The following is a 27,858-nucleotide window of genomic DNA, read 5'->3' as shown; positions in this document are numbered from 1 at the left end:
GCTAAGTAGATGGCAGAGAAGAGGGACATATGATGGGATCTTAAAGAGCTCATTTCTCCCCCACTTCCCAGATGACTGGTACTGTTTTGGTGCGTGTGAGTGAGAAGAAGGCATTTGTGACTTGGGTGAGTGTGTGGAAAGGCTGTGAAGGTGTTTTTTCTGTTTCTGTCTGTGCATGAGAGAGCAAGAAAAATATTAAAATGAATCACAATCTTATCCTATTAACAGCTCACCCATATGGCAAACCCATCAATGTCATGTGGCTCTCAACCCAGCATCAATCCATGTGGCCTTGGAGGGCAAAATGGTTCCCACCTCCATTTAACAACTGAATTGAAAAGTAGGGAAGAGACTCATACATTTCTGAGACTGATGATAATTCTAGAATTTCCAGTATGTCAGTATGGGTATGGCTAGTTTTGTCTCCAGTATATCAAGCCTCATGTTGGAGTGTGGCACCCTGTGACGTCTCATGGTTGTCCCATCAGCCAGGGCAATATGCTGTAGGAGAGCATGAGAGAGGGCCTTCTCTGCTGTGCCCTGGTGGTGCAGTGGTTAAATGCCAGTACTGTGGCCACAACGTTGTGAGTTTGATCCTGAGGGCTCCAGGGTTGACTCAGCCTTCCATCCTTTCTTAGGCTGGTAAAATGAGTACCCAGCTTGTTGGGGGCAATTGGCTTGCACACTGTAAACTGTTTAGCGACTGCTTAGTTCATGTAAAGGAAAACCTAATTAAAATGATACATAGGTGGTATTTACCTCCCTCAAGAATAGCAAAAATCTGTAAAAAGGAAGAAGGTCTGTGTTGGAGATGTCAGAAGCAACCTGGCACCTTTTATCATATGTGGTGGACTTGCCTGGAAATAATAAAGTATTGGAAGGAAGTGCACAGAATAATCCAAGAAATATATCAAGTAAAAATTAATCTAGAACCTGAATTATGTTTGTTGAATATGATAGTTGATGGTACTGCAAGGAAACATTTGAAACAAATAATATATTTAATAACTACAGCAAGGATGATGATAGCAAGGTATTGGAAAGAGGGAAAGGCTCCTCATATTGACATCTGGTTAGCTAAGGCATTAGATATCACTGAAACTGATAAATTAGCAACTTACATGAAAGAGGAAGATATAAGAGAAGAACAAACTTGGGAACTGCTGTTTAAATTCTGTGAGAAGAGGTGGTTAGAAACAGAACGTTTGAAATAGTTATGTTATGTCTTCTTTTATTTAGCTAGTAGTCTGTAAAGGAAACAAATAATAATATAATATAGTTATGATATGTATAGAGTTAAGAAATATAAAATAAATATAGTGGTAATATCACACACTGTTTTAAGGAAAAGAAATACTATATAAGATGGGAGACGAGGTTGGTAAGCTGAAAAAGAATGGAGGAAAAATGAATAGCTGAGTATATGATATAGTTAAAACTGTTTATGACCCTTAGAGGAAGGGGTTGGGGAGAGAGGGAAATGAATTGCATTTGCTTTATAATAAGAATTGTATATATGAACCATTTTATATACACTAATTTTAAATTTTCAAATAAAGAATATATATTTATAGAGAGAGACTGCTTAGTTCACTATGAAGTGGTATAGAAATGTAAATTGCTATTGCTGTGGCCTCCCAGTTTTGGAATACCATTTTCTTAGAAGCTTGATTGGTGCTAATATTGCTGTCATTCTGACACCAAGTAAGAATATGGTTGTTCACTAAAGCCTTTCGGTCCTAACTGGTTTTATACACATCCACACATGTGCGTGATTTTAAATAATTTTAAACTATTTTAATCAGTTTTGTTTAGTATGTTTTTATCTTTTAAAAATAATTTCATTCTTTACATTATTTATTAAGTTTTCAGCCTTCTTAAATAATATTTTTTGTTTACATCATTTTAGGCTGGTCATGTTGGTTTTATTTTAAGCTGCTGTGGTATCATTAGAAAGAGGACAATATGTAAACATTTTGATGATCAAAAATAAAGAAGGAATCTGTCACTGAGGATGATCCAAGCAGTAAGAAAGCAGGGTTCAAATCTAATCGTGTAGAAGATCAGAAAAATGAGGGGAGGGAGAGAGAGAAATCTGGAGGATAGAAAAACCTCTTATGCAGTATCTTTTTTTTAAGACCAGTGACTTAAATTAACTTTTAAAAAATAATATATTCTGTTACATGACTGTTATCCCTAGATTCAAAATTCAAGGATAGTTATGCACATGGCTGTAATTTCATTTTTCTGGACTGCTAAACAATCCCCTACATTTTTCATCAATGAGCAGAGAGAAGTGCTGGCATCCAATTCCTAAACTTATAATCATTGACTAAGGTACACACACATGCATACATACACACACCTCAAGCTGGTTCATGACATTTTGCTTCCTGAGGCAAAGAACAAGGTCATTTCCCCTGCCATGTGCACATTCCATTTGTGCAAAAGTGGACTGGACTGGAAAAGGAATCCAACAAATAAGTTCCTCCACTGCATTTGAAGGCAGCAGGCTTGCTAAAGGGGCAGAGAACAGGCTGCAATCTTTACAGACCTCTTAACCAATACTTTTCTGCCTTCTCCCGGCATCTGCTGCCTGAGGCAATAGCCACTCTCTGCCTAATGGTAGAGTTTATTATTATTATTTTTATTATTATTATTAAAGTTTATTTATACATCCCTAGCGCGTTAAATAATGACAGTCAAATACAATTAAAAACCTGCCTATGGTGTGCAATCTAAAAGCAAAACAAATTATAAAATTAAAACTTCTTAACATTATAATAAACAGTAGACTGTAATACAAAACACCTTCGAACACATTATGGCGGGATACAGACGGGTAAAAAGGGGTGTATTCATGACGTCATGAAGGTAGAGCCTTCAGACGGCCCTTACCTGAATGCCGCCATGAACACACCCCCCGCACGCCCCAAGCGGGAAGAAGCGGCATTAAAAAGGTGCTGCTTTTCTCCGCTTCTTTTCCGTTTGATGCGCAGCTGCGCAGCTCCGTCTGTAAGCTGCTGCACCGGTACGCCAGAATTGCTACGCCGCTAATTTAAGTTGCCCATTTAAAAGCTCCGTGTCTGCTGCGTCGCATAATGAGTCAGGGTCCTGGAACATGCGCAGTTTGCAGTCAGGCTTTAATTGCAGTGTCAGCTGCCATGCAGGTGTGGAAGCTGCAGCACAGCTGCAGCGCATTTTAAGACTCGTAACCCTAACCCTAACCCTAACCCTAACCCTAACCCTAACCCTAACCCTAGAGCAACATGTACGCATGCGCTGCTAGAATTGGGGAAAGTTTGGACTTTAAAGTGAACCCCTACACACATTCCTGTGCCATTTTCACCTAACAATAAAAAACACTAAAACTTTAAATATTTACATATGTACAAGGGAGGTGATGGGGGATGGCAGGGGGACAGCAGTGGCAGCGGCGACAGCTGTGGCTGTGCATTGCAGATTCAGCAAGAGCGCGGGGACCAAAGGAGAGGAGGCATCTATGATGCTGGTGACACTGGCAAAGTGCAAGCGGACAAGGATGCCAACACCAGCTGATCACCAGCTGGCAGGAGACCACCATTGTTCTTGGGCAGAGCGGGGGAAAAGTTTTAAAGGGGCTTGGGCACTTTAAATGTGCCCATAGGCTTTCTGCCGCTGCTGCTTAGCGCTGCAGCTGCGCAGCTGCGCACCCGCCAGCCGGCAAAAGAAAAAAAAAGCCCCGTTTTTGGCCGCCCGTGAGGAAGCTGCCTCTCTCTTTGCAGCGTCCTCCGAGGCGGCGGTTTGGAAACTCCGGGTCTGAAACGGCCCCAGGTGAGGCGTCTTCACTGCCCCCCATGTGGAAGCCCCATCTCCTGAGCCACGCCCCCGGGGCGGGCGGTCTGGAGGCTCCGTATTCAGCAGAATACACCTCCAAGACGTCTTCCCCTGCCCGTCTGTACCCCGCCTATGTGTGCTGAAGAGTCCACTCCCTCTGCTTATCCAGATCTGATTTAAAATAAAAGACCACTTTCCTTGTTTATCCAGATCTGATTTAAAATCAAAGGGCATTTGAAAATTTGGGTAAGCATATACAACTGCACTTTATGAAAAAGAAAAGTGTTGCTTGGTATCACCAGCAGACTACATTTCTTACTGGATAATTTCTTCTGACAACCAATCTCTCTCTCTCTCTCTCTCTCACACACACACACACACACACACACGAGCTTTGAAAACTAGGACTGTACATACTTTTCTATTTTGTTCTCATGTGCAAGAATAAATAATTTCAAAAGATTTCTCCATAGTACATGAAATTGTCAGCATTATCACACATTTCCAATGATTTCTCACTTAGGATTTTTTTGTGATTCCCCCCTCCCCCCCCCCCATAAGTTTATTTTTGCATGGAAAGCACAGCAATTTGCACAAAATAACTGCTGTGCTTTGTGAAAATGAAAAATCCATGTGTGCAATATCTTGGGCATTTTTAACAAGGAGCTGAGGGTTTTGCACAAATAGATTTTCCATAAAACATTCTGAAAATGTGAAAAATTTCACAGTGGTTAACCATTTTCTTACTGGTGCAATTTAGTATGTTGAAATACTCCTTGTTAAGGATAAGAGAACTGAGTGGAGAGAAGATGGGGCCCTGTGAAGCAAAGGGCAAATCACCCTGTTTCAAGTTTACACCACTTTTATATATGTTCACCAATAGTTTGCTGTGTCCCATTTCCAAGTTGATCTACCTATGATTTTTAAATCTAGATGGATTTGAATACATAACTACATACAGTTGGCCCTCCGTTTATGCAGGGAATCCGTTCCAGATCCTCCCTGTGAAAATGGAGGCTTGTGCTTATTCAAGCCCCATAGGCTTGAATGGAGTATGCCCCCGTGCACATGGCAAGGGTGCGTGTGCCATTGCAAATAATGGAGGTCACCCCTTCTCATATATACAATGGCACGGATCTCAGATCTGCACATTAAGAGGGGGGACTGTATATTCTCATGTATTTTCTCACAAAATGCACATTTCAAAGCATATTTTCTCTTTAAACACACATTTCTAGTTGTATTTTCAGCCAGTGTTTTTTTTAAAAAAAGCACAACCACAAACCAGTTTTGTGTTAAACCCAATATTGTAAGATTTGAAATGTGTGAAAAATGGGTGGATAACTATCTTCTGGTGTGCCCTTTGGCCCCAGATGGTCAGAATCATGTTAGTTCATAGCTGAATTTGTTACAACTATTAGCATCCCTAGTTCTGTGGTACTCCATAACAGACAACTGCTATGGAGAGGAAGAATGCTCACTCACTAACACTTTCTGAAGCCAGCCAGACAGGTAGGAAGGAAACATTTACAATACAGTGCCCAGCATCATGTCTTTGCTTAAACTGATTTGGCACTAGCTAAGGTCCAGTGGCAGCACAAAACAAACTGCCCAGTGCTTGAGATGTTACTTTAAATAAACAGTATGGCTTGTTGTTGGTTTTGTTTTTTTTTAACCACCAGTTAATTAGTGTTATAGTTAAACTGTTAAAAGTACAGTTGGCCCTCATTTTTTTTAAAAAAACATGATTTTAAAAGGGTGGAAACATAATAAATAGTAGTTTCCTACATTTCTATATTGTGTTATAGTGCTGAGCAGTCTCTAAGTGGTTTGCAATGTGTTAGCCAATTGCCCTCAGCAAAATGGGTACTCATTTTACTGATCTATGAAAGGATGGAAGGCTGAGTCAACCTGGAGCCCTGCAGGACTGAACTCATAAGGTTTTGGATGCAGTATCGACATTTAACCGCTGTGCCACCAGGGTCATGTTATAATGCTTGAACCAAACATCTACAGCTTGAAGTTATTTTTTTTAAATTATAAATTCCTAACTGCAAACCTTGATTTTGCTATTTTATATATGGAATACCATTTTACTATCCATTACATTTAATAGAATTTGAACATCCATGGGTTTTGGTATCTTTAGGGGATCCTGGAACTAAACCTCAATGGATAGCAGGCCCACTCTAACTGCTTACTTTTCCTGCTTCTGAAAGGAACTAAAATAGATACTTTGGCCCATTACAAACGGGCAGGAAAGTACGCGCGGAGCGCGTACTAGGGTTAGAAAGGGGCGGTGCTTCCGCCCCCCCTAACCCTAGTGCGCGCTCTGCGTGCACAAAATGGCAGTGGCCGTTCCACACGGCCGCCACCATGAGGACGTCACGACCGCGCCGCCTCTATACGGGGCGGCGCGGATGTGACGTCCTCGCTCCGTGCCAGGGCGCTTAGTGCGCCCTTAGCGTGGAGCAGGAAGGAGCTCCGTTTCGGAGCTCCTTCCTGGTTTGGTCCGCTGGGCGCAGCCTTCACATGGCTGCGCCCAGCAGACCAAAGGAGAAAGGGGCCAAGTGGCCCCTTTCTCCTCCCCGCCGCCGCGGGGTGTCCTTGGGGCTTGAAGCCCCAAGGACACTCCTTTCCAGGCTTCGGGGAAGGGGCCTTTTGCCGCTTCCCCGCAGCCTGGAAAGTGGTGGATCGGGGCCTCAGCGGCTGCCGCTCTGGACACTGAGGCCCCGATACCCCGGGGAAAGGGGCGGGTGCAGGCCGCCCCAAACAGGCGGTCTGTAACCCGCCTTTGTGGTTACTTTAAACAAATCTGGATGCAGCAACACATGTTAAAACACGAGATAACACTTGAACCATTTGATATTCTTCCATCACCATGTTGTGAGACCATGCCTTCTACATGAAAGTAGAAAGTACATAACTTGTACTAGTAGAAAGTACATAAAAGTTACACTTATTAATACAAATAGTCAAAATGGACCTTAGCTATGCGTCTGTTACTGGGAAGAGGAAGTAACTGCAAATAACTTTTTAAAATAGCCATTTGTAAAAAGTTACATTCAAGGTCTTTCATCATCATTGGGATAAAAGGTAGGTCACCCTGGAGATCTTGGTAGCCTGCAGTAGCAACACCACTCCAGCCCTGAAGCCAGAAGCCTGAAGCCAGAGCCAGCAGCAGCAGCAGCAGCAAGCTTCCCCACACCATTGGGACTTAAGCAGAGGCAAGGCAAAGGCAGAGGCAACAGCAGCTGAGGAAAGGGGGCGTGGCTTGGGTGAGATAGTTATACCCTCCCCAAACACTCCTTCAGGAACACCACTCCAGCCCTGAAGCCAGAAGCCAGAGCCAGCAGCAGCAGCAGCAGCAGCAGCAGCAGCAGCAGCAGCAGCAAGCTTCCCCACACCATTGGGACTCCTCAAGCAGAGCTCGGCGGTTGTGGCGGAGGGAGAGTTGTGGACGCAGTGGGTTCCCTTGAGGGCCTAGGGAACACCACCACCCTCCCAATTCAGTGGGGTTTGACCTCTCACCATCTCACCTGAGGCCGGGAATGTGGCAGGGGCGGCCATTGGAGTTGTGCTGGGGAATGGGAGGTATGGTTGGGATAGAGGGAACGGATGTTACAAAAGAAGACGGGATCGCTGTCTGAAAGCTATCCCGTCTTCAGTTCCCTCTGTTTCTCAGGATGGCTTGGAGAGCAGACCAACCATTCCACAGAACCTCACTCTGCTCCTTTGCAATGCCAGGTCAGTAAAAAACAAGACCCATATCATCCAGGACCTCCTCCTGGATGAAGATGCCGACCTGGCTTGCTTCACAGAGACCTGGCTGGGAGAGGATAGCACTGCCATATGGGCGCAGGCCCTCCCAGCTGGGTACTCTGTCAGTGAGCAGGTGAGGGGAAGTGGGCGGGGGGGCGGAGTGGCTCTAGTCTATAAGAACCATCTGACCTTGGCCAGGATACCTGTCCGGAACACAGTCCATTTCGAGTGTATGTACCTTAGCCTGAAGACCAGGGATAGTTTGGGGATTTTGCTAGTCTACCGGCCACCCCGTTGTCTGGCAGACTCCCTGACCGAGCTGACACAGCTGGTCTCTGAGCTGTTGTTAGAGACCCCCAGACTCTTAGTTTTGGGAGACTTTAACATTCCGCTCGAGACCAGTTTAACAGGTGCGGCTCGGGAGTTCATGGAGACCATGACAAACATGGGCCTATACCAATTGGTCAAAGGGCCCACACATTGTGCAGGTCATACACTCGATGCGGTCTTCAGTACGGAACAGGAATATCCGTGGGCGGAGGTGGTAAGTACCTCCGCATTGTCATGGACGGATCATTTCCTGGTCAAGATGAAACTTAGAGCCAATATCTGCCCCACTGGGGGTGGCGGACCCATTAGAATGGTCCGCCCTCGAAGGCTGATGGAGCCCATTGGATTCCAGACAGCCTTAGAGGGTTTAATGGTTGGGAATGCCGGTGATCCGGTCGATGCTCTGGTCAATACCTGGAACACCGATCTTACCAGGGCTATCGACATGATCACTCCCAAGCGCCCTTGCCATCCCGCCCCAAATTGGAGGCCCTGGTTCACACCAGAGCTGAGGAAGATGAAGCGGTTTGGACGACGGCTAGAGCGCAGGTGGCGGAAGACTCGACTCTTATCCGACAGAACTCGCCATAGGAACTTCCTTTGTTCCTATCGGGAGGCAATACGTGCAGCGAAGAGAGCTTTCTCCTCTGCACGTATTGCGTCTGCAGAGTCCTGTCCAGCAGAGCTGTTTAAGGTGGTGAGGGAAATGACGCAGGTGACCCCTGCGCCAAATCCCTTACTTAACCCGACGACGGCCTGCTGTGACGCGTTTAACAACTTCTTTGCAGACAAAATCTCTCAGATAAGAGCCGACTTAGATGCCACCATTGAAACAGAGTCGACAGGCGAGGCGTCCAGTGACTCCGCCGATGTAGTCATACTGGATCAGCTCCAATCTGTGAGTACTGATGACGTGGACAAGCTGCTTGGTAAGGTGAGGAAGACAACTTGCCCTCTTGACCCTTGCCCATCATGGCTGGCCATCCAGGGGGGGATGCATTGATGAGATTCCTCACGGATATCATCGGTGCATCCTTCAGGGAAGGACATGTTCCATCTTGTTTAAAGGAAGCGGCGGTTAGGCCGCTCCTGAAAAAACCTTCCCTGGACCCCCTGGATATGAGGAATTATAGGCCGGTGTCATTGCTGCCATTTTTGAGCAAGGTGATTGAGAGGGCGGTTGCCCTTCAGCTCCAAGCTGTCTTGGATGAAGCCGATTATCTAGACCCATTTCAAACTGGCTTTAGGACAGGCTTTGGGGTTGAGACTGCCATGGTTGCCTTGACCGACGATCTGCGTCTGAGCATTGACAGGGGGAGTGTGACCCTGTTGGTGCTCTTAGACCTCTCAGTGGCTTTTGATACTATAGATCACGGCATCCTCTTGGACTGCCTGAAGGGGTTAGGTATTGGGGGCACTGCTTTGCAGTGGTTCCAGTCCTTCCTCTCGGGCAGGTCTCAGAGGGTGCTACTCGGGGACTGTAGCTCCAGTAAGAGGTACCTCACTTGTGGGGTTCCTCAGGGGGCTATTTTGTCCCCGATGTTATTTAACATCTATATGAAGCCGCTGGGTGAGATAATACGGAGTTATGGTACTGGGTGTTATCAGTACGCTGATGACACCCAAATCTATTTCTCCGTATCTCGTTCGTCGGCCTCGAATTCCGATGGCATCTCTTCTCTCAATGAATGTCTTCAGGCGGTAATGGGCTGGATGAGGAAAAACAGATTGAAACTGAATCCAGACAAGACGGAGGTGCTCATGGTAGCGGCCCCGAAACCAAGAATTGGGTTGCAACCTCCAGTCCTGGATGGGGTCACACTCTCCTCCAGCGACTGTGTTCGCAGTCTGGGGGTGCTCCTTGACTCGTCGCTCCTGATGACAAATCAGGTAAATGCGACGGTCAGGAGTGCCTGTTATCAGCTTCGGCTGATACGCCAGCTGCGCCCTTTTCTGGAAGTAAGGGATCTCGAGACGGTTGTGCACGCACTGGTAACCTCACGCCTTGACTTCTGTAATGCACTCTACATGGGGCTACCCCTGTGCTTGACTCGGAAATTACAGCTGGTTCAAAACATGGCAGCCAGGCTTGTGTCAGGTACATCTAGGAGGGACCACATTACTCCGGTTTTGAGGTCCCTCCACTGGCTGCCTATCAGCTTCCGGGCCCAGTACAAGGTGTTGGTTATCACCTTTAAAGCCCTAAATGGCTTGGGTCCAAACTATCTTAGAGACCGCCTCCTCCCGTACAATCCTCCCCGCACTCTCCGGTCCTCTGGGAGGAACTTACTGCAGCCTCTAAAATCTAGGCTTGCGGCAACCTCCCAGAGGGCGTTCTCTGCTGTCGCCCCCAAACTCTGGAACAACCTGCCGGATGAGATCCGTCAGATAACATCATTAGACAGCTTTAAAAAAGCGGTCAAGACGGATCTCTTCCGGCAGGCCTTTCCAGATTAACCATCCCGGCCCAGGTTCCCTGATTCCCTCATTCCTCCCGTGGCCCCATCTTAGTGATGGTTGAGGATCAACAGGGATATCAGGGTTTTTAGTTTTAATTGCTGTTTTTATCCTTGATATTGTATTTTTAATATGTTATACTATTTAATACTGTCTTAAGGGGGGGAGGGATAAAGTGTTTTTAATTGTGATATTTTATATTTTACTGTTGTTAACCGCCCGGATTGGTTTGCCAGAGGGCGTTATACAAATAAATATTATTATTATTATTATTATTATTATTAGTGGTGAGTGAAGTAAAAGTAAATCAAATGAAAGAGACACAGAAGAAGACTATTTGCTCAGCTTTGTATTTTATATATATATTTAGTCTGTGGACAAATCAGACTATCAAAAGTGATGCATTAGCAGTTTGACAGCAATATGGAATCTTGGAGACATTAATCGTTAATACACGTTTCGTAAGTCTAGCTAAATGATCACAGTTTAAATGCAAAGGAAGCAATTGAAAGATTTCTTGAGACTGCAGCAAAACATTATGCTAGATTGCAAATTGTTTGGATTTGCATTGTGATACGGCATACCAGGAGGAAATATTTACAGTAGTAAATGTTCAGTGTTCAGTGCTTGCATCTTTGAAGTCTAACAATATTGGCATCAGGCCCTAGGTGCAGACAGAACATCTGTAAACCTCCAATTTCAAAAATAACTTAAGGCTTTGGCATGTGAAATATGGAGGGTTCATGTTCTTTGGAAGCATGAAATGAGTTGTGCAGGAATGAGGGATACCCTTTATCCTGTGGAGTTCAGGGATCTTGGAATCCCAGTTGGCAACTAGTTTCTTAAGAGGCAATTTTGAAAAGGGGGATGGGTGGTCAGAGCCTTGGTACTGATGCCCTCTCTGGTTGTTTATGAACACATACAGATATCACATTATTCACATCTTTTTTGCCTCATAGTTAGCAAGTAGTAAGTGAGGTAGGTATCTGACTGAAATTAGTCCATTGCTAACCTCAGTTTTAGAATAAGGAATTACAACGCAAAGCTAAAGATCTGACCTGCCTTTAAAAAACTGTTTTAGGATTAAGAGATTGAAACCATTTTGCATTTCCTGACTGCAAAAATGTTTCTAGAAACTCAGTGAATACCATTGGGAAAACTAATGCAGCAGTGATATTTTTGTACAGATTTTGCACATCCCAAACTGTTTTGGGGAATTAATCTGTGCAGAATATAGATAGATAGATAGATAGATAGATAGATAGATAGATAGAGCACAGGAAATGGTGGCTGAAATCATGCAGTGGGAGATACAAAATTCTGTACATCCAGAACTACAACACTCGTCTATTTTCCCCAACCCAATTTTAGCTGCTGCAGTCCTGTCCAACACAATTGTTTACTGGCCAGTGGTGACAGGGGATGCAAGAAATACATTCATCTGTGTTCCTATAGCTGGACCCACTGCAATTGCCATCTTCTGGGACCTCTTAGGATTCCACTGGCGGTCCCTGAGGATAATGCTATTGCTGTACATCAAGTTACTCACTCTTCACCAGCCAGTAAATAGCAATTTGGGGGGGGGGGGGGGGCTACAGCAGCTGAAAGTGGATATTGGTGGTTAGTTTGGGATTACAACCTCCACAAGAACAAAAAAAAGTGAGATACAAAGAGGTACCTTATCTCTGTAGAACTTACTAATGGGCTGCTAGCTAGAGTGTTGGGTGTATGTGACCACATTTCTTGTGCAGAAAAATGTTTGATGTGTCAAAAAAAAACCCCAAACTACTTTTTAATGTGTATACACGTGTGTATCTATATCTATTATATATATCAGTGGAAAAAAATTCCTCAGAACACTTTGCAAATATGGGTAGAATACCATGCAAAAATATTTGTTTTCTTCTGTACCATAGAGAAAAACTTGAAATTATTAATCCTTGTAAGAGACAATGAAACAGGCAAAATTTACATATCCACAGGGGCTCCATTCCTAGTAGATTCCAAAAACCATGGGACTGCATTGATTTTAATGGTGGTGTGTTGTGTGTGCATGGCCCTGACAATGTGGCAGCATGCATGCACTGCCATTGAGGTTAATGAGGTGGGGCCATCTGCAGATATTCAGATTCACAGATGGCAAGCCTACAGTTGGGGTGGGCAGACTGTAATGTTCTGTGCTCTTCACTCAACCAACAGTGGTGTCAGATGAGGATGTGCATCTCTTTCTGCATCAGAATTTATTGCTTTGGTGAGGACAACAATGGTATTGTGAAAGGAATATGTAGCCCAGGACTGCACAACATATGGTTCATGGGCCACTTACAGACTGCCAAAGGATTTCGGGCAGTCCATGGAAAATGTAGAAGATGTAAAAGAAAGTAAAGATGTAATGAATGCTTTCTCCATACTCCACTTAACCCCCTACCACTAGCCACTATTGTGCCAGTCATGTAACTTGACCATGGCTTTCCACTGAGCATTCGCTCATGTTTGTCACATGATCCACAACAACCAACCATCTCCAGTCTCTCTCTAGTCTGAGAGGAACGAGAGTGGTATCTTTTTGCTGTGATTTTCTTCATTACTGACATTGAACAGGGACTAAGTGAGTGCAGCCATGCATCAATGCAGCTCTAACCCACTATGTGATGAGCAGCAACAACACGAGGGCTTCTTTTCCTCTCTCGCAACATGGCTGCCCCCCAAGTTACATGAGTGTCAGGGCTCTCTCCAAGGTCAGACTTTCAGTTCAATATTTCTTTGTATGTGAGTAGGTGATGTGGAGAATTTTTTGTTCTAATATTAAAGTTTTTGGGGTGACTTTATAAAATGGGTGATAAAAAGAAATGGAAGATCGAATCAGAACACAGAGTGGACAATCAGATACATGTTTACGTATGTGAGAAACAAAATATTGTGCCTTGTTTGCTGAGAAGTAATAGCCATTTTGAAGGAATGCAATCTCCATTGCCATTTTGAATCAAAACATCCCAACTTAAATTGGATACCAATGAAAAACAAATTAAAGCATCCAAATTTTTGGAAAATCGGGAAACAACTTTTTTTTTTTTTTTTTAAAGTAAAGTCAGAAAACGAAGTGGCTTCTAAGGTTAGTTTTTAGATTGCAAAAGAAATTGCTGCTGATGGGAAGTCTTTTACTGAAAGTGGCTTCACAAAGAATTGTTTGCCGATTCCATTTTCTGGATTATGTCCTGATAAAAAAAGTGGTCTTGAGAATAAAAGTTTGTCCTGTGTGACCATGAAGCAAAGAGTAGCTGATATATCCAAAAAACTTAACTGTCAGTTAAATCAGAAGGCAAATGAATTCAGCTATTATTCTTTTGCAATGGATGAAAGCACTGATTTCACAGATGCTGCTCAACTTCTAATGTTCATTCAAACTGTTTCAATTTCGATTTCAAACATGATTCCCAAATATGATAAACTGACTGGTGACAAGAAGTGTAACGTGTCTCATTAACTACATGTAAACAGTAAGAAAACCTGGAAAATGTATTAAAACTTGTACTGCTTAGCAAAGTGATTTTTTAACATTCATGATAAATAATAATCTTTAAATAATAAGCATAATTAATTGCTATTAAGTGAATTTCCCCATTTTATAATATGGTTTATTTGCAAAATAGTTTATTAATTAATTATACCTTTACATGGAAAGTGAGCCACTAAAAACTTATCTGCAGCCCGAAGAAGTTTAACATATTTTAATGTTGGCCCTTATCTACTACCAAGTTGTTAAGGTTTGATCTAGACTAACATGCTTTATTCACTATACAAGTGAAGCCTGCTTCTACATTCAGATCTCCCTGGCTGGGTGGGAACAAATATGTTGCTGTGTAAACAAATACATTGACTAAATATTTGCCACTTCTGTTATTATTGTTTATAATTGTTTATATTTGTTTATAAATCAGCAATGGATAAGATACTGACCCATCTCAAATAACTTATTTCAATGTAGTCAACAACATAGCTTGATTTGCTTCAGGCACACTCTTTTATTCCCTCAGTACAAGATATCTACCTGATCATTACCCACTAGTTAAACTTTTTCCCTTTATGTTGTTAGTAAGATCTAATCCCAAAGGATGTTGCAATTTTTTATTAACGTATGTTCACATTTTAAATAGGTAATAGAAGCATGTGCTACAGACACACGGCTGTGTTAGTGGCCATATGGTATCTTCTGAATATTTTCCAGACTCAGATATTATTTGATATCTATCTTTGGTATCAGTAAAGATTCATTAGGTGATCCAGATCTTCTTTTAATTTCTAGTCCAGCCTCTTTCCTGATTTAATGAGATGACATCAATTTAAAATAGCTAATAATAAAAAATACATTAAGAATACCAATATAAAAAATGCATGACTAAAAATGTTTTATGGTTCCAAGGAGGGGGATCTTCCACCACTTGTACAGCATCTTGCGCAAACGTTTTCATTGTGGAATTAACTTTCCTAGCAAAATCTGCTCTCTAGTATCTCCACCTCCTTTGCATTTTTGGCTTCTTTTCTATGAAGGTGATTAGTAGCTGAGATAAAAATTAGACACTTTTGTCAGCTCTCCATGTCTGCAGAACCAGGCAGCTGCTCTCTTTTGTGACTGCACTTACCAGAACTTCGTCAGTAGAAGGATCTGCCTGGCACTTGTTTTATCATCTTTAAGGTACCAGGGAAAATCCATTTATTTTACTATTGATTTATTTTTTAATTTTTATTTAAATTTTCATAAAACATTTTGGTATTGATTTAGTAATAAAAATAAATTAATTTAATTTATTGCATTGTTTACCTTTTGTATCACAGTCATGTTTGCCTAATTTAGGCTACTGGTATGCTTTCTTGGCTGCTGGCGTCATCTGATCACTGCACATTATCCTATATATTATAAGAGTGATGTAGTGGATTGAGTGCTTGTCTAGGACTTCAGTAGACCAGGATTTGAATCCTTACATTTTCATGGAAATCCAGTGTGTCAGCCTGGGCAACTCACGGCTTCAGAAGAAAACAATGGCAATGCCCCCCACATCAATGGATCTTGTCAAGTAAGCCCCATGTTAAAGTTTCCTTATAGTTATCATAAGTCAGAAATAAAGTTACACAGCAATAACAACAATCCTTTATAGCAAATGTAAACCCATTCTCTCTGCATGGATCCTAATGTAGCCAAATTGCACCATCTGCATACAAGAGGAATATATCAGCACTCTTGGGAGAACACTCCCACCAGCAAAAAGATTCAAAAAGAATCAGGAGCCCTGGTGGAGCCACGGTACTGTACTGTACTGCAAGCCATAAGGTTGTGAGTTCAATCCCAGGGGCTCCAAGGTCTACTCAGCCATGCATCCAGAGCAGAATAGAGTGCCACTATTACTTCCCTTGATCTAGACACTATACTTCTATTGATGCAGTCTAAAATCGCATTGGCCTTGTTAGCTGCTGCATCACACTGTTGACTCATGTTCAACTTGTGGTCTAGTTGGACTTCCAGATCCATTTCACATGTAGTCTCCTTCAGCCAGGTGTCACCCATCCTATACCTCAGAGGACAGGATCCAAATTCAAAAGGATCTGAATAGACTAGAAAGCTGGGCCAAAGCTAACAAAATGAAATTAAACACGGAGAAACCATGCCCTCTGAGGAAAGACTTGGGGAGCTGGGGATGTTTAGCCTGGAGAAGAGAAGGTCAAGAGGTGATATGATAGCCCTGTTTAAATATTTGAAGGGATGTCATATTGAGGAGGGAGCAAGCTTGTTTTCTGCTGCTCCAGAGACTAGGACCGGAACAATGGATGCAAGCTACAGCAAAAGAGATTCCACCTCAACATTAGGAAGAACTTCCTGACAGTAAGGGCTGTTCGACTGTGGAACACTCTTCCTCGGAGAGTAGTGGAGTCTCCTTCCCTGGAGGTCTTTAAACAGAGGCTGGATGGCCATCTGTTGGGGATGCTTTGATTTGAAGTTCCTGCATGGCAGGGGGTTGGAGTGGATGGCCCTTGTGGTCTCTTCCAACTCTATGATTCTATGATTCTAAAACACATCCAGCTAGGCCCTAATTTGGCTTTGGATTACTCCTTCCTAGTGCTTCAACTCCACAACAGAACCATTAATCTAGGACAAAGGAACATAACCTCAGCTGCACCTAGGCAGAAACATCTGTGGGAAAAGGCATTCATCAAGACTCCATATATAATTTCATTTGTCAGTGCATTTCTTTGCACATGTTGGTTTTGGACATAGAGTTAGATGCAGCTGGTTTAGCTATCTCTTTTTAAAGCAAAAAAACCTGTTTAATATTTGATTAACTGTAAATGTCTTATTTTTCCTTAACATTAGAAGTGAGCTGGATTTTTGGGAACATCTCCTTTTCTTGAAAAGAAAAGTTGGGCTTTCATTTTACTTCCAGAACATCTAAGAACTTGTTCTAAAGTTGTCTATCTTTCCCACATTTATGTGAAGGGGAGGTTCTATCAGATGGAGGGAAGCAAAGAGTTTATATGAAAACTGAAAGACACTGATGTTATCTTTTTAATATTGGAAGGCATAATCCTATTAAAGAAGAAACAAGGGAAACTGTTATGCCCACAAGGGAGAATTATCTGAAGCCAATTGGTAGAGGTCAGGTTACCCTACAAAGACCATGCTGTATGCTGGCCTATCGCTTCATCAGGGCTTGGTGAATGAGCATTAATTTGTGGCTCTGCTCATCTCTTTGCTAACTTTGTTCAGTGGAACTAGATACAACTTTGACAAATTAGAGCAGCCTTTTGTTTTTCCCTGACTGTCCCCCCTCCTCTCCAACACAGCTCTCCAATTGTATCCCTTTCTTTCTGAAGTTTCTGCCATGTCAAGGCCATCAATGGCAGTCCTTCCACAGGGGTACACTTTTTAATAAGCCTATCCATCAGCACCACATTCTACAGGTCTTCTCTTAATCCTCCAAATGCAAGTGACCTTCCCTCCATGGCAAAGAGGCTATGCTCTGAAATAAATATTCCCTTTGTTTACAGTGTGTGTATCATTGAAACCAACATTCAGGATTAAGTGCACCAAAGAAAAAGAAAAAGATGGATCATGTTTAGTTGTTCTGTAGATCTCTAAAGAGAAATCAGCATGAAAGAGACAAAAGAAAATCCTTATCATACCTTTTCTCTTCAACAACAAGTTTATTGATTAGTCAGCTGACCATATCAATGGAATACAAAATACAGTTACAAAATACAATATATAAAATACAAGATAAAAAACAAGATAAAAATATCAAATTATCCGCATACATACAGAGATACAACTGGATCACACTTAAAACTCATATAGGGGGTTAAAGCAAATACACACTAAATAAAAGCAAATTTAATAAAATGGGATACAAAATAAAATAGTCTAAAATAAAACTGGCTAAAACAGAGTGGGAGATAATAAAAATGTTTAAATGAACTCATCACCATGACATGAAACCCCATTTTGCATAATAAGTTGATCTCTCAAGCGAGTAGCATTAACTACAAATTTAGCTACACATTGCACTGTATATATGTTCTCTCCAGAGAAAAGATAAGACAATTTTGCGGTAAGATCCCAGTAGGTCATTCTAACCAAAAATGGTTGTGAAAAGTGTGATCTCTCCTTATCATAAAGACAACAGTCAAACAGGATATGTGGAATATCCTCAATTGCTGGGGCTCCACAAATACATATTCTTTCATGATAAGGTATTTTTTGAAACTGTCCTGTTCTTACCATTGAATTCAATTGTTCGAATCTAGCTCTGGTGAAGGATGTTCTCTGGCTCTGTGTTAAATGCAACTCAAGATAATTTTCTAGGCCAAATACAACTTTATTTTTAGCTAACCAGTTAAGAGATTTACACCCAGCTAACAAGGCTATATCTGATTGCGCGCTGATGTCAGTATTCACCAGAAAACTTGCAGTAAAAATGAAAGAGTAGGTGAGTGATTTAACTCAGTTCCAGAGTCTTATGACATCAGACAACAACAACAGCAACACAAAATAATTACAAGCTTAATTCGTAGATCACAGAAGTTTAAGAATAAAATGGACAAGCCATCTATCAACATAGAGAAACTCCATCAACTCCTTGCTCGTATGTCCACCCTAGCAGCATTTGCTCCACAGGAGCAGATCTATAGTCAGTGGAATGTTCTTTAAGTGGAGTTGTTCCAATATGAAGCCTCATTGTCTATGCTAGCCTGCTGCCTGGAGCTAGTGGAAGTATTAAAATGAAACAGCAGCAACAACAAAAAGTTATTCCAGGAAGGAAATGCTGAGACCATCTCCCTTCCCCTCTCCTGGCTGTCATGAGCTGGTAGGACTTTGGGAATAATAGATGATCCATCACTCGATTCCACTCTGCGTCAATCAGGGCTGCTCTGTCTGAAAGACAGGATTGTATTGGAATTTGTGAATGTTAAGGGATAAATCCAGTGGGAAAATTCTGCTAATGGAACTGCTACTGCCATTGGAATGGGCTGGGAGAAACTGGCCCTTCCCACTACAAATCTACCCCATATATCACCAAAACCAGGTCTAAAGGGTTGGGAAGCCATCTGAGACTGGTTTTCTGGTGGCACCAACAGCTTTAGGGAGTAATATAGATATTTAAAAAAATGTTCTGTCACCCAGGTGTTGTACATGAGATTGTACTGGTAGTGGTGGTAATGGGATGGAGTTGAGAGTTGTGGTGGTTTTTTACACTAGGCATGAGCAGAATGTAATCCACAGGACATATGCACCTCAATTTGTGTGCACCTCAGCCACTCCCCAAATTGCCCCCCCCCATGCATTCCAGGGGATGTGGAGGACATTTCCACCATGTTTGGGGGCCTGTGGGACCTCCCCAGGGGTCAAAAACAATTTTTTCAAAGTTTGTCCAAACATTTTGTGATGCCCTGAAATTCCCCAAAATGTCTTCCAGGGGGCATGGCGCATAATTCCACCATGCTTTGCACCGTCCTGGAAGAATTTAGGAAAATTTGAAACATGAAGTGAACAGGATATTAATTTTCCCCACTTTCCATTGTTAAAAGAGGCAGCTCCTAGGCCTAAAATGGCCCAGGAAGTCCTCGAAAACAAAATGAAAATGCTCCCCATAACCTCAGAGGGTGTTCGGGGCAAATCATTTCTTTGCAGGAGCAGATGTGGTGGGGTAGTCCAGCTCCCCAAGATCTCCTTGGAGGATAGTGTGCCCACCTAGCATTCCATAGCTGCTCACCTCGTTTTACACCAATCAGTTCCATCCATCCACTAGTGACAGATTTTTTTTGTGTTCTGATTCCCCAGAAATAAAACATGGACTTTGTATTTCCCTCATTTGAAAGGATGAAAGTGGTAAGACTTCTCAGTTCGATTCCTTACTAAGGTTATCTCTCCCCGCCCCAAGAACTGGTTGAATGCAAGCAAACAACCGCTCCCAGCAAATAATGTCTGTCATAGAAATGACACACTGCATCAGCATTTCATGGACTGAACTGGGAAAAAAAATCAGCTTATAAAGCCTGAAAGCTGCCCTCTGATGTTGTCCAGAGATAAGTGCAAAAGGTGCCAGGCAAAGAGTTGTAGGGTAGAAGAAAGATGGGCTACAAAGGCTGCTGGGAAACTTATGTGCTCAGGCAATACCAGTGGACATAATTTCCCTTTTCATGGATATCTTTGGGCCCATATTTCTGCAGGCTCATTCATTTTAAGACAAAGTTCAGCATAGCCAACTCGAGCAAAAATTTTTTGGCCTGAATTAAATGTGGGGACATGAATTCCTCTAGTAGCCCTTGGAGGCCCTGCACATCAGCTCTTGTATATGTCAAACAAGTTTCTCAAAGCTTGGAGTAGTAGCATCAAGATGTTCCTTTGATACGCTTCTCTTTAAACTCTCACATATATAAATATATAATCATAGATTACAATTTTCTGTACTTGTATTTCAGTGAATATATTTCTCAGGTTAGGGTTTGTGCATAAATTTTAGACAGATAATTTCTTATTTATTAGATCAGCCAATATTGGTGTGGAAATAAATTATCAATCTAGGGCTGAAATAAATCCAATCATCCACTGATGAACTTTATGCATATACATGAATCATAAAACAAAGCAGTAAGAGTTATCCCTCTTCCTCCATCTTTTGACTTGCTGACTAATGTTATTTTCATGGATATACTTTCAAGAATCTATGGAACTATTTTAGTTTCTCATTTCCAGCTGGAGAAGATTGCACCCATTCTGCTTTAGGTACAATCCAGATCATGTCTGCTACCAATGTTGCTTCCTGTTAACTGCTCTTGATTTTTCCTGCTTAGCTTACTCCAATATGCTCTGTGTGGGGCTTCCTCTGAAGATTGTTTGGAAGCTTCAGATAGTCCAAAAAGGTGCCAGATTGTTAACTGGAACTGGCTACAGAGAGCACACAACTCCCTTGTTGCAACGGTTCCACTGGCTGCCAGTTTGTTTCTGGGCACGATTCTAAGTGCTGGTTATGACCTATAAAGCTCTATATGGCTCAGGCCCAACTGTATTATCCCATTTTAATCTATTTGTAATTTGAGATCATACAACAATTTGCTGTATTTCAAGATACACAAAATCTAATGCCTGAGGTGGCAACCTCAATAGTAGGGTTAGTTCTATCTGGTAGTGTGGTAATACACAATGTATAGACACTTGTAAACAGAAAACAAGGTTTTGCCATGCTAAACTCACTAATGAGTTTATTCCAGATTCTAGGTTTCATAATGGGTACAGTACTGAAACACATGGACACACACACACACACACCAACACCAACATATACACATGGGTACATTTCTGACAATACACTTTCATGCATTGGCTTTTAAAAATTGGTGTCAACATGTACCAAAAGTCCTAACACTAATGGGAGGAGGAAAGATAGCCTTCATGACTTTTTGTTCAGTTACCCCTAGATTGTGGAATGATCTGCCAGAAGAGATTTGACAGCTGTATACACTGTTTGAATTTAAAATAGCATCAAAGACCAGTCTCTTCCAGCAGACCTAGCCAAATGATTTTTAAACAATTTTATATTATTAATTTTAAATATGTATTGATTGTATTTAATATCTATTTTTCTTATTTGTTCTTTTAAATTGTATGTTGTATATTAATCTGTTGTTGTTCCCCGCCTTGATCTATGGGGAATGGTGGGTAAAAAATAAAGATGATGATGATGATGATGATGATGATGATGATGATGATGATGATGATGATGGGCAAGGACAAAAATGATGAAGGGCTTTTTCATGCTCCAGAGCTTTATGGCCTTCATCGAAGAACATCTCAAAAATAACTGCTGTTTTTGAGTGCCTTGTATTATCCTGTATGTTTCATTATTCCTTCCCATCTGTAAGCGATAATGCTGTTAGAACACAGTGCTTACATTTCTCTGTAGTTATAACAGAAAATCATGAGATCAAATGGTATAGTTCTGCCATTTTGTGCAGAATGGTGCTTTGGTGAGTTGCAAAAGGCCGAGCGTTTGTGCTTGACAGATGAAGGTCTCCCCAGCAGAATTGTAAGGTTTGTGTTCTGAATAGCTAAGAGGAGGAAAATGCAGCTTGGCTCTTTCACATAGACAAAACTAAGATAAAATAAAATAAAAATCAAAGATGGGTATAGGTGGTCAGATATCTGCATCAATGTCATTTCTTCTGTGCTATATTTTGTCTGCTACTCCTATGTTTTTTGTGATGTACAATATGATAAGAGTTCCACATTCGAAATCCAGTTACTATGTGCATAGGTACAAGAGTACAGGTATTCAATAGGACTAGGGCCCCTCCTTTCTCCGACTAATGAGCATAAACTAGCAACTTCTTTTTACCCAAGGACTGAATAGCAATCTGCAGCAAGAAATTATTTCATAAAAAAATAAATAAAAGCAAAGCAATCCAGGACGGCTAGGTTTTGTTTAAATTAAAAATTATCCTCAAGGTTGAACTTGCATCCATAGCAGATGGTGAGAGAGGAAATAGAAACAAATCTTCCCACTGGCGTAAATTGCTGACGTAACTGGTGCAGCGCTTGTTTACTCCATTGAAGGATCTGGCCCACAATGTTTATATTTGCAAACACAGCCTTACCGTCAGGGCTGTTAATGTTACCGTGCTTGGAAGAAATAACCATTACAAACTGCTGATTATGGGATATACAAAAAAGCCTATTATATATCTCTGATTGCTTTTATACTGAGTGTGTAAGCTGTATCGGATGGCTGATGATTTCAGTACTGTAATTGTCACAGTGTCATTGGGTGGAAGGATGTATGTTATACCAAAAACAAAAAAAAAAAAAAACCAAAAAAACAAAAAAAAAACCAACAACCCAAAACAGTAAATAAGAATAATTATAGCAGGGCCAGAGAGTTATGAATGCTTTAAATTAATCATGTTCATAATTCATAATTCAAATGCAAGTCTTTGAAATCTCCTTCCTTGCTCTGACTCACCCATTCTTCCTCATTCAACCATGCCTTCCAGTTCTTTTCCATCAGTTACTTACACAACCAACAAACTGCCAGTCAGTAATTTAAATTATCTTAATTTGGTTAATAGATATTTATTTTAATGTTGAGGTCTTGTGCTCATTTTAATTTACAAGCCACCTTGAGTCCCAATCTTGGGGGGAAGGCAGGGTATGAATAAAGACACAGACAATGATAATTTTGTGAAAATTATTTATTAATATATGTCTCACACAAACACATGTTGACCAGGAAGGTGCTGGGTGATTTTTAAAAGGGCACAATCTTTAGAAATCTAAATTTTGTGGTAAGTTGCTTCAGGCTGAACATGCGTCAACAGTGTGATGCAGCAGCTAAAAAGGCCAATGCGATTCTACACTCCATCAATAGACATATAGTGTCTAGATGAAGGGAAGTAATAGCGCCACTCTATTCTGCTTTGCTCAGGCCTCACCTGGAATGCTGTGTCCAGTTCTGGGCACCACAGTTCAGAAAGGAACTGCAGTGTGTCCAGAGGGGTCTGTGTGACCAAAATGGTGAAGGGTCTGGAAACCATGCCTTATGAGGAAAGACTTAGGGAGCTGGGTATGTTTAGCCTGGAGAAGAGATGGTTAAGAGGTGATATGATAGTGCTGTTTAAACATTTGAAGGGATGTCATATTGAGGATGGAGCAAGCTTGTTTTCTGTTGCTCCAGAAAATAGGAAACAGAGCAATGAATTCAAACCACAGAAAAAGAGATTCCACCTCAACATTGGGAAGAACTTCCTGACAGTAAGAGCAGTTTGACAGTGGAGTCTTCTTCTTTGGAGGTTTTAAGCAAAGGCTGGATGGCCATCTGTCGGGGGTGCTTTAATAGTCTGTCCTTGCAAGGTAGGAGCTTGGACTGGATGACCCATGTGATATCTTCCAACTCTATGATTCTATAATTCTAGGTGCCCCCATTATCAGGATGTTGTATGTTCACTCCTAGCATGGTTTCTGTCCTTTTTTTATTCTTCCAGGAAGAGCGACTTTTGTAACATGCAGATCGTAGTTAAAGGTAGTGTTATCTCCAGAGTGTGTGTGTGGGGGGGGGGGGGGAGGCATGCTGGCTAGGGTGATCTGGGAGCTCTATTTTAAAAAGTAACATTTCCATGCTCTCTCCTATTTCTCCATTGGGTACCAGACCTTATGCTTATACAGCTTGATTTAAGATTGCAACCACTGTAGCAATGAATAGTGTAATTAGACTGATACTGCCATTGCTTTAGGGACTGCTTCTCAAACTTACTCCATATCAATTGTTAGGAGTCCATGATCTTCTCTCTGTTTCATTCAGAGTTAGATCCTTCTATCACTAATACATAACGATAGATAAGCATTTCCCTATTACAACATTTCCTTCAGTGTAAAGCTTTCCTTGGCAGAGAAACATGTGTCAGACAAGTTACATGCTGTATGTGGTGAGAAGTTGATAAATGACAGGGGTTTTGTTGCCAGGTGTTGTACCATTCTGTGAGAAATTTTAGAATATATCAGATGTTTGCACCAAATATTTATTGATCGCCTTTAACAGGAAGACTATAATGCATTTAGAATCTTGGCAAATCTAATGTTGTGGAACATACACCAGAATCTGGAGTTGGACCCAGTGAGGGGGCATCTGCAACAAATGGCCTGGCTGATGTGTTGTGTTGTGACAAGTCATCTCAGATAGTGTCAATCATATTGCATTATGTTACATTAAGTGACATCTGCAGTGTAGATTGATACAACATGGAATGACACATCATAATGCAAAATATCATCTGGAAAATTGTTTGGAGAAACCACTGAAGGAGAGAAGCTGTAGATGTTGTTGTAATATCTTTCCCTGTTTTCTCTAGGGAAATGGAGGCAACATTTCAGGAAAAAGAACTGCTACCTGACATAAAAGTAAGGTCAGGTGAGTTTTGCTACCTGAATCGTTTTTACGGACAATTAGAAGCTATGCACCCAAATCTTCTTTTAAAAGTGCCAACGAATCTGTGGATTTGAACTGAATGTCTCTAACCCATTTGGCACATCATTAATCATTAGTGTGTGTCTGCCATCCAGAGAGAGCTGCTAGCTATACACAGCCAGTTTCAGTTCAGAAAAAGCTCTTATTTGCTCTTTTTCAAAAGGGACACTTAATTTGTTTGTCCTTAGTTTTGACCCTTCTTTCTCTGTCAGAGAAAAGAAGGTGTTATAGTGTCCCTTGTCCTGCAGTAGTAGCTCTCTTGTGTATTGTGACATCAACCACAATATCTTTTTAGTGTGACATTATATCCATTCATTTGGATGAAGTGTTAAGCCAGTCCTGTAAATGCAAATAACCTCATTGGAATGGCATTTGCCTCAGGTCCTCTGTATGATTTTCAAAACATAGGCATGATGGTAGATTGAGGCCATAACAGCAGGCTCCATCCTTTTAGCATCGCTGACCTCCACAAAATGGAGGACATGTCTACAAAATGGTTTTCACCAGGAGTGGGCAACCATGGTGGTCGGGGCATCATTTTAAATCCACCAGACCAGCTGTAACTACTTTAAAAAGAAAGTAAGTAAGTAAGGCCTGCGGGGTGTGTGTGTGTGTTTGTGTGTGTGTGTGTGTGACAGGTTCAGAAGATACACAGAAAGTGTTCATGTCTTGATTCCAGCTTCTGGCACACTCGGAAATTATAGAGACTTTTTGTAGACCATTATCAATGCTATGCTGAAAAAGAAAGTTGTGGAAGGTTTTACCGGGGTGGGTGGGGGGTGTAGATGTAGATATATTACAAAATAATGAATGTACAGGCAACAACCACTTGCCTCATATAGACGATGCAGCCAGTATCCTTGCACAAAACAATACAGAAGAGCTTTTCAATGAGTGGAGATTCTATGTACAAAAGAAGACAGCTTTCTGCCTAGCCCTTCAACAGACATTCACTTTGAATCTCTTTGAAACTCCATACAGAGCTCCTCTAGGATGTTTCTAATCCATTCTCTCAAACAGCCCCAGTTTGTTAGGGACAGATCTGATTGATCCTTTGTCATCTCACTTTTTCACCTACTTTTTAAATGTCCCAGTTTCTCTCTCCTCCTGCTTTTCCTCTTTCTCCTCGGATTTCTGCTGTTGATGCAAACTGAGTTCATAATGCAAGACTACTTGTGCTCAGTTTACTCAGTGGATGGGGGGAGATGAGAAGAGGGGTTTGAATCTTGCTTTTCCCAGTGGATTCAGGCAAAAGCAACTCCGGCAACCTCTCCTAGCTCATGTATTCTATCTCATTAAAAATATTAGACATCTTGACCACACCTGTTGTTGCTTGGCCATACCTTCCGGTTTTCTTCTGTGAAACGTTGGAGCTCATGATAATCTGTTTATAATCTGCTGCTGAGACCTTTCTAAAATTCACCTTATTGGCTAGTTGAAGCAGATTAACTGTAAACAAATTCCATCGATTTATATAAGATTGTACAATTTGCAGGCTGCAGTTTTTTCAGACATAGAAATGTGATTACTTGGGTAGAGAATATTGTGGTTGTTTAATCGCATGTACGCAGTCTTGTTATGAACACTGCTCATGCTTAAATTTTCATCATAAGAATAACTGACAGGAGTACTCTTGTGAACAAAACCTGAAATGTAGGCATGGATCTCAGCTCATGGTTCTGCTATACTTTCGTTTATTTGGTTAGCTATTTTTCACTCCCCTCTCTAGTTGTTCCTTGTTTAATACATCTTATTTTACAATAAGCAACTCAGGATGATTTGTAAAAAAATGTGTATAAAATGGGTAACTTCCACACTTGTACATGTGGTGTTAGAAGTACAGATACTGCTTCATGTGTGAGGTGGTGAGTTTAATATAGACCGAAGAAAATGGACAGGAAAAAGTGTTTTGATCTTGCATTTTCTGAAAGCAGTGTCACGGTGTCAAGCCCAGCTGTGTACCATTGCACAAACCACACCACCTGCAACTTACAATTACCACACTCTTCCTGTTCAGATGCCATTAGATTGGATGCCTGTGAGTTTGACCGGCCACACAGTCACGCATGCAATGCACTGCCTGTACAGTGCATTGGTGCATCACTGTACTCAGTGATACATTGGCAAAGCACAATCATGGAGTCCCTCCATACATTCCCTCTTCATCACCCTTCATCCCCTGCCCCTCTCTTGGACTGTTCAGTTTCTGTATGTTCATTGCATTATTGGCAATAATGTTTTTGCTTTGCTGCAGTCCCATACTTGTGCCAAGCTTTTTATATGCCCCTGTGAAGATGTGTATTTTCTGCCTTGAGTTGGAGTATCCCAGTTTCCTTTTGCTCTGGTTTTTAGTGCCAGAGTACAGCTTTGCCTCATGTGTTGTCTAAATACCCCGGCTTCAAAGGGACTAGAAGCTGCTTTATTTGGCCAGTGCGAACTACCTCTACATCTCTGTTTTATATATAGTTTTGGTTATACTTTGTTTAATATAATTCATTTCTGTCCCATTCAGCATCATCCATCTATTACTCTTGGATAATTATGGAGTATGCCATTTTTGTCTAACTACTGATGAAGATTCATTGAAAAGGTTCCAGGTTCCTGAGAGTATGTTTACCACAGCTCTTCCTTACAACCTATACAACTCTTCATCACATTTTTGCCAACGATCCATGACTTGTAGACTGTATGTTGTTGTCCTTTCTGTATACAAGCATGGACTCAAAGTGGAATATGTTTGTGACTCTTTGTAATGTGTTTGTGACTTCCACATTTAGGTTTAAACTATTGTTTACTAGGCAGCTGCCCATGCTATACTGTATGAAATTAAACTATATTTCATTGCCTGTAGGCTTTATTTGGTTTGTCTGCCTTGTATTAAGTGGCCTTCTGACATATACATTCGTAGTGCTTACTTTTAGTATATGGTATTATTCTCCTTCGTATTATTATTAAGTGTTTGTATTCTTCTCTATGGTATTATGTGGTT

The 27,858-nt window shown here is 41.5% G+C and overlaps 1 protein-coding gene across 1 annotated transcript; it reads left to right on the top strand.

Annotated features, from left to right (window-relative positions):
- Positions 1–71: 71 nt before the first annotated feature.
- LOC149313498 (uncharacterized) lies at positions 72–27,434 on the top strand. Its single transcript, XM_089522962.1, has 4 exons — positions 72–125; positions 7,361–8,433; positions 24,754–24,812; positions 27,382–27,434. Exons 1-4 carry the CDS (start codon positions 72–74, stop codon positions 27,432–27,434), a joined length of 1,239 nt encoding a protein of 412 aa, XP_089379088.1.
- The last annotated feature ends 424 nt before the right edge of the window (positions 27,435–27,858 follow it).

Source organism: Sceloporus occidentalis, unplaced genomic scaffold (assembly GCF_023333645.1).
Source record: "Sceloporus occidentalis isolate IW3139 unplaced genomic scaffold, rSceOcc1.0.p SCAF_4, whole genome shotgun sequence".
NCBI lineage: Eukaryota > Metazoa > Chordata > Lepidosauria > Squamata > Phrynosomatidae > Sceloporus > Sceloporus occidentalis.
Note: the sequence above shows the minus strand (reverse complement) of the source record. Positions and strands in the feature narration are given on the sequence as shown.

Bases quoted from the DNA above. Each gene is read 5' to 3' on its own strand.
- LOC149313498 (XM_089522962.1), top strand. From the start codon at position 72: ATGACTGGTACTGTTTTGGTGCGTGTGAGTGAGAAGAAGGCATTTGTG. The intron at 126-7,360 runs GTGAGTGTGTGG...ATCTCACCTGAG, and splicing joins AGAAGGCATTTGTGACTTGG to GCCGGGAATGTGGCAGGGGC. The intron at 24,813-27,381 runs GTGAGTTTTGCT...TGTCCCATTCAG, and splicing joins TGACATAAAAGTAAGGTCAG to CATCATCCATCTATTACTCT.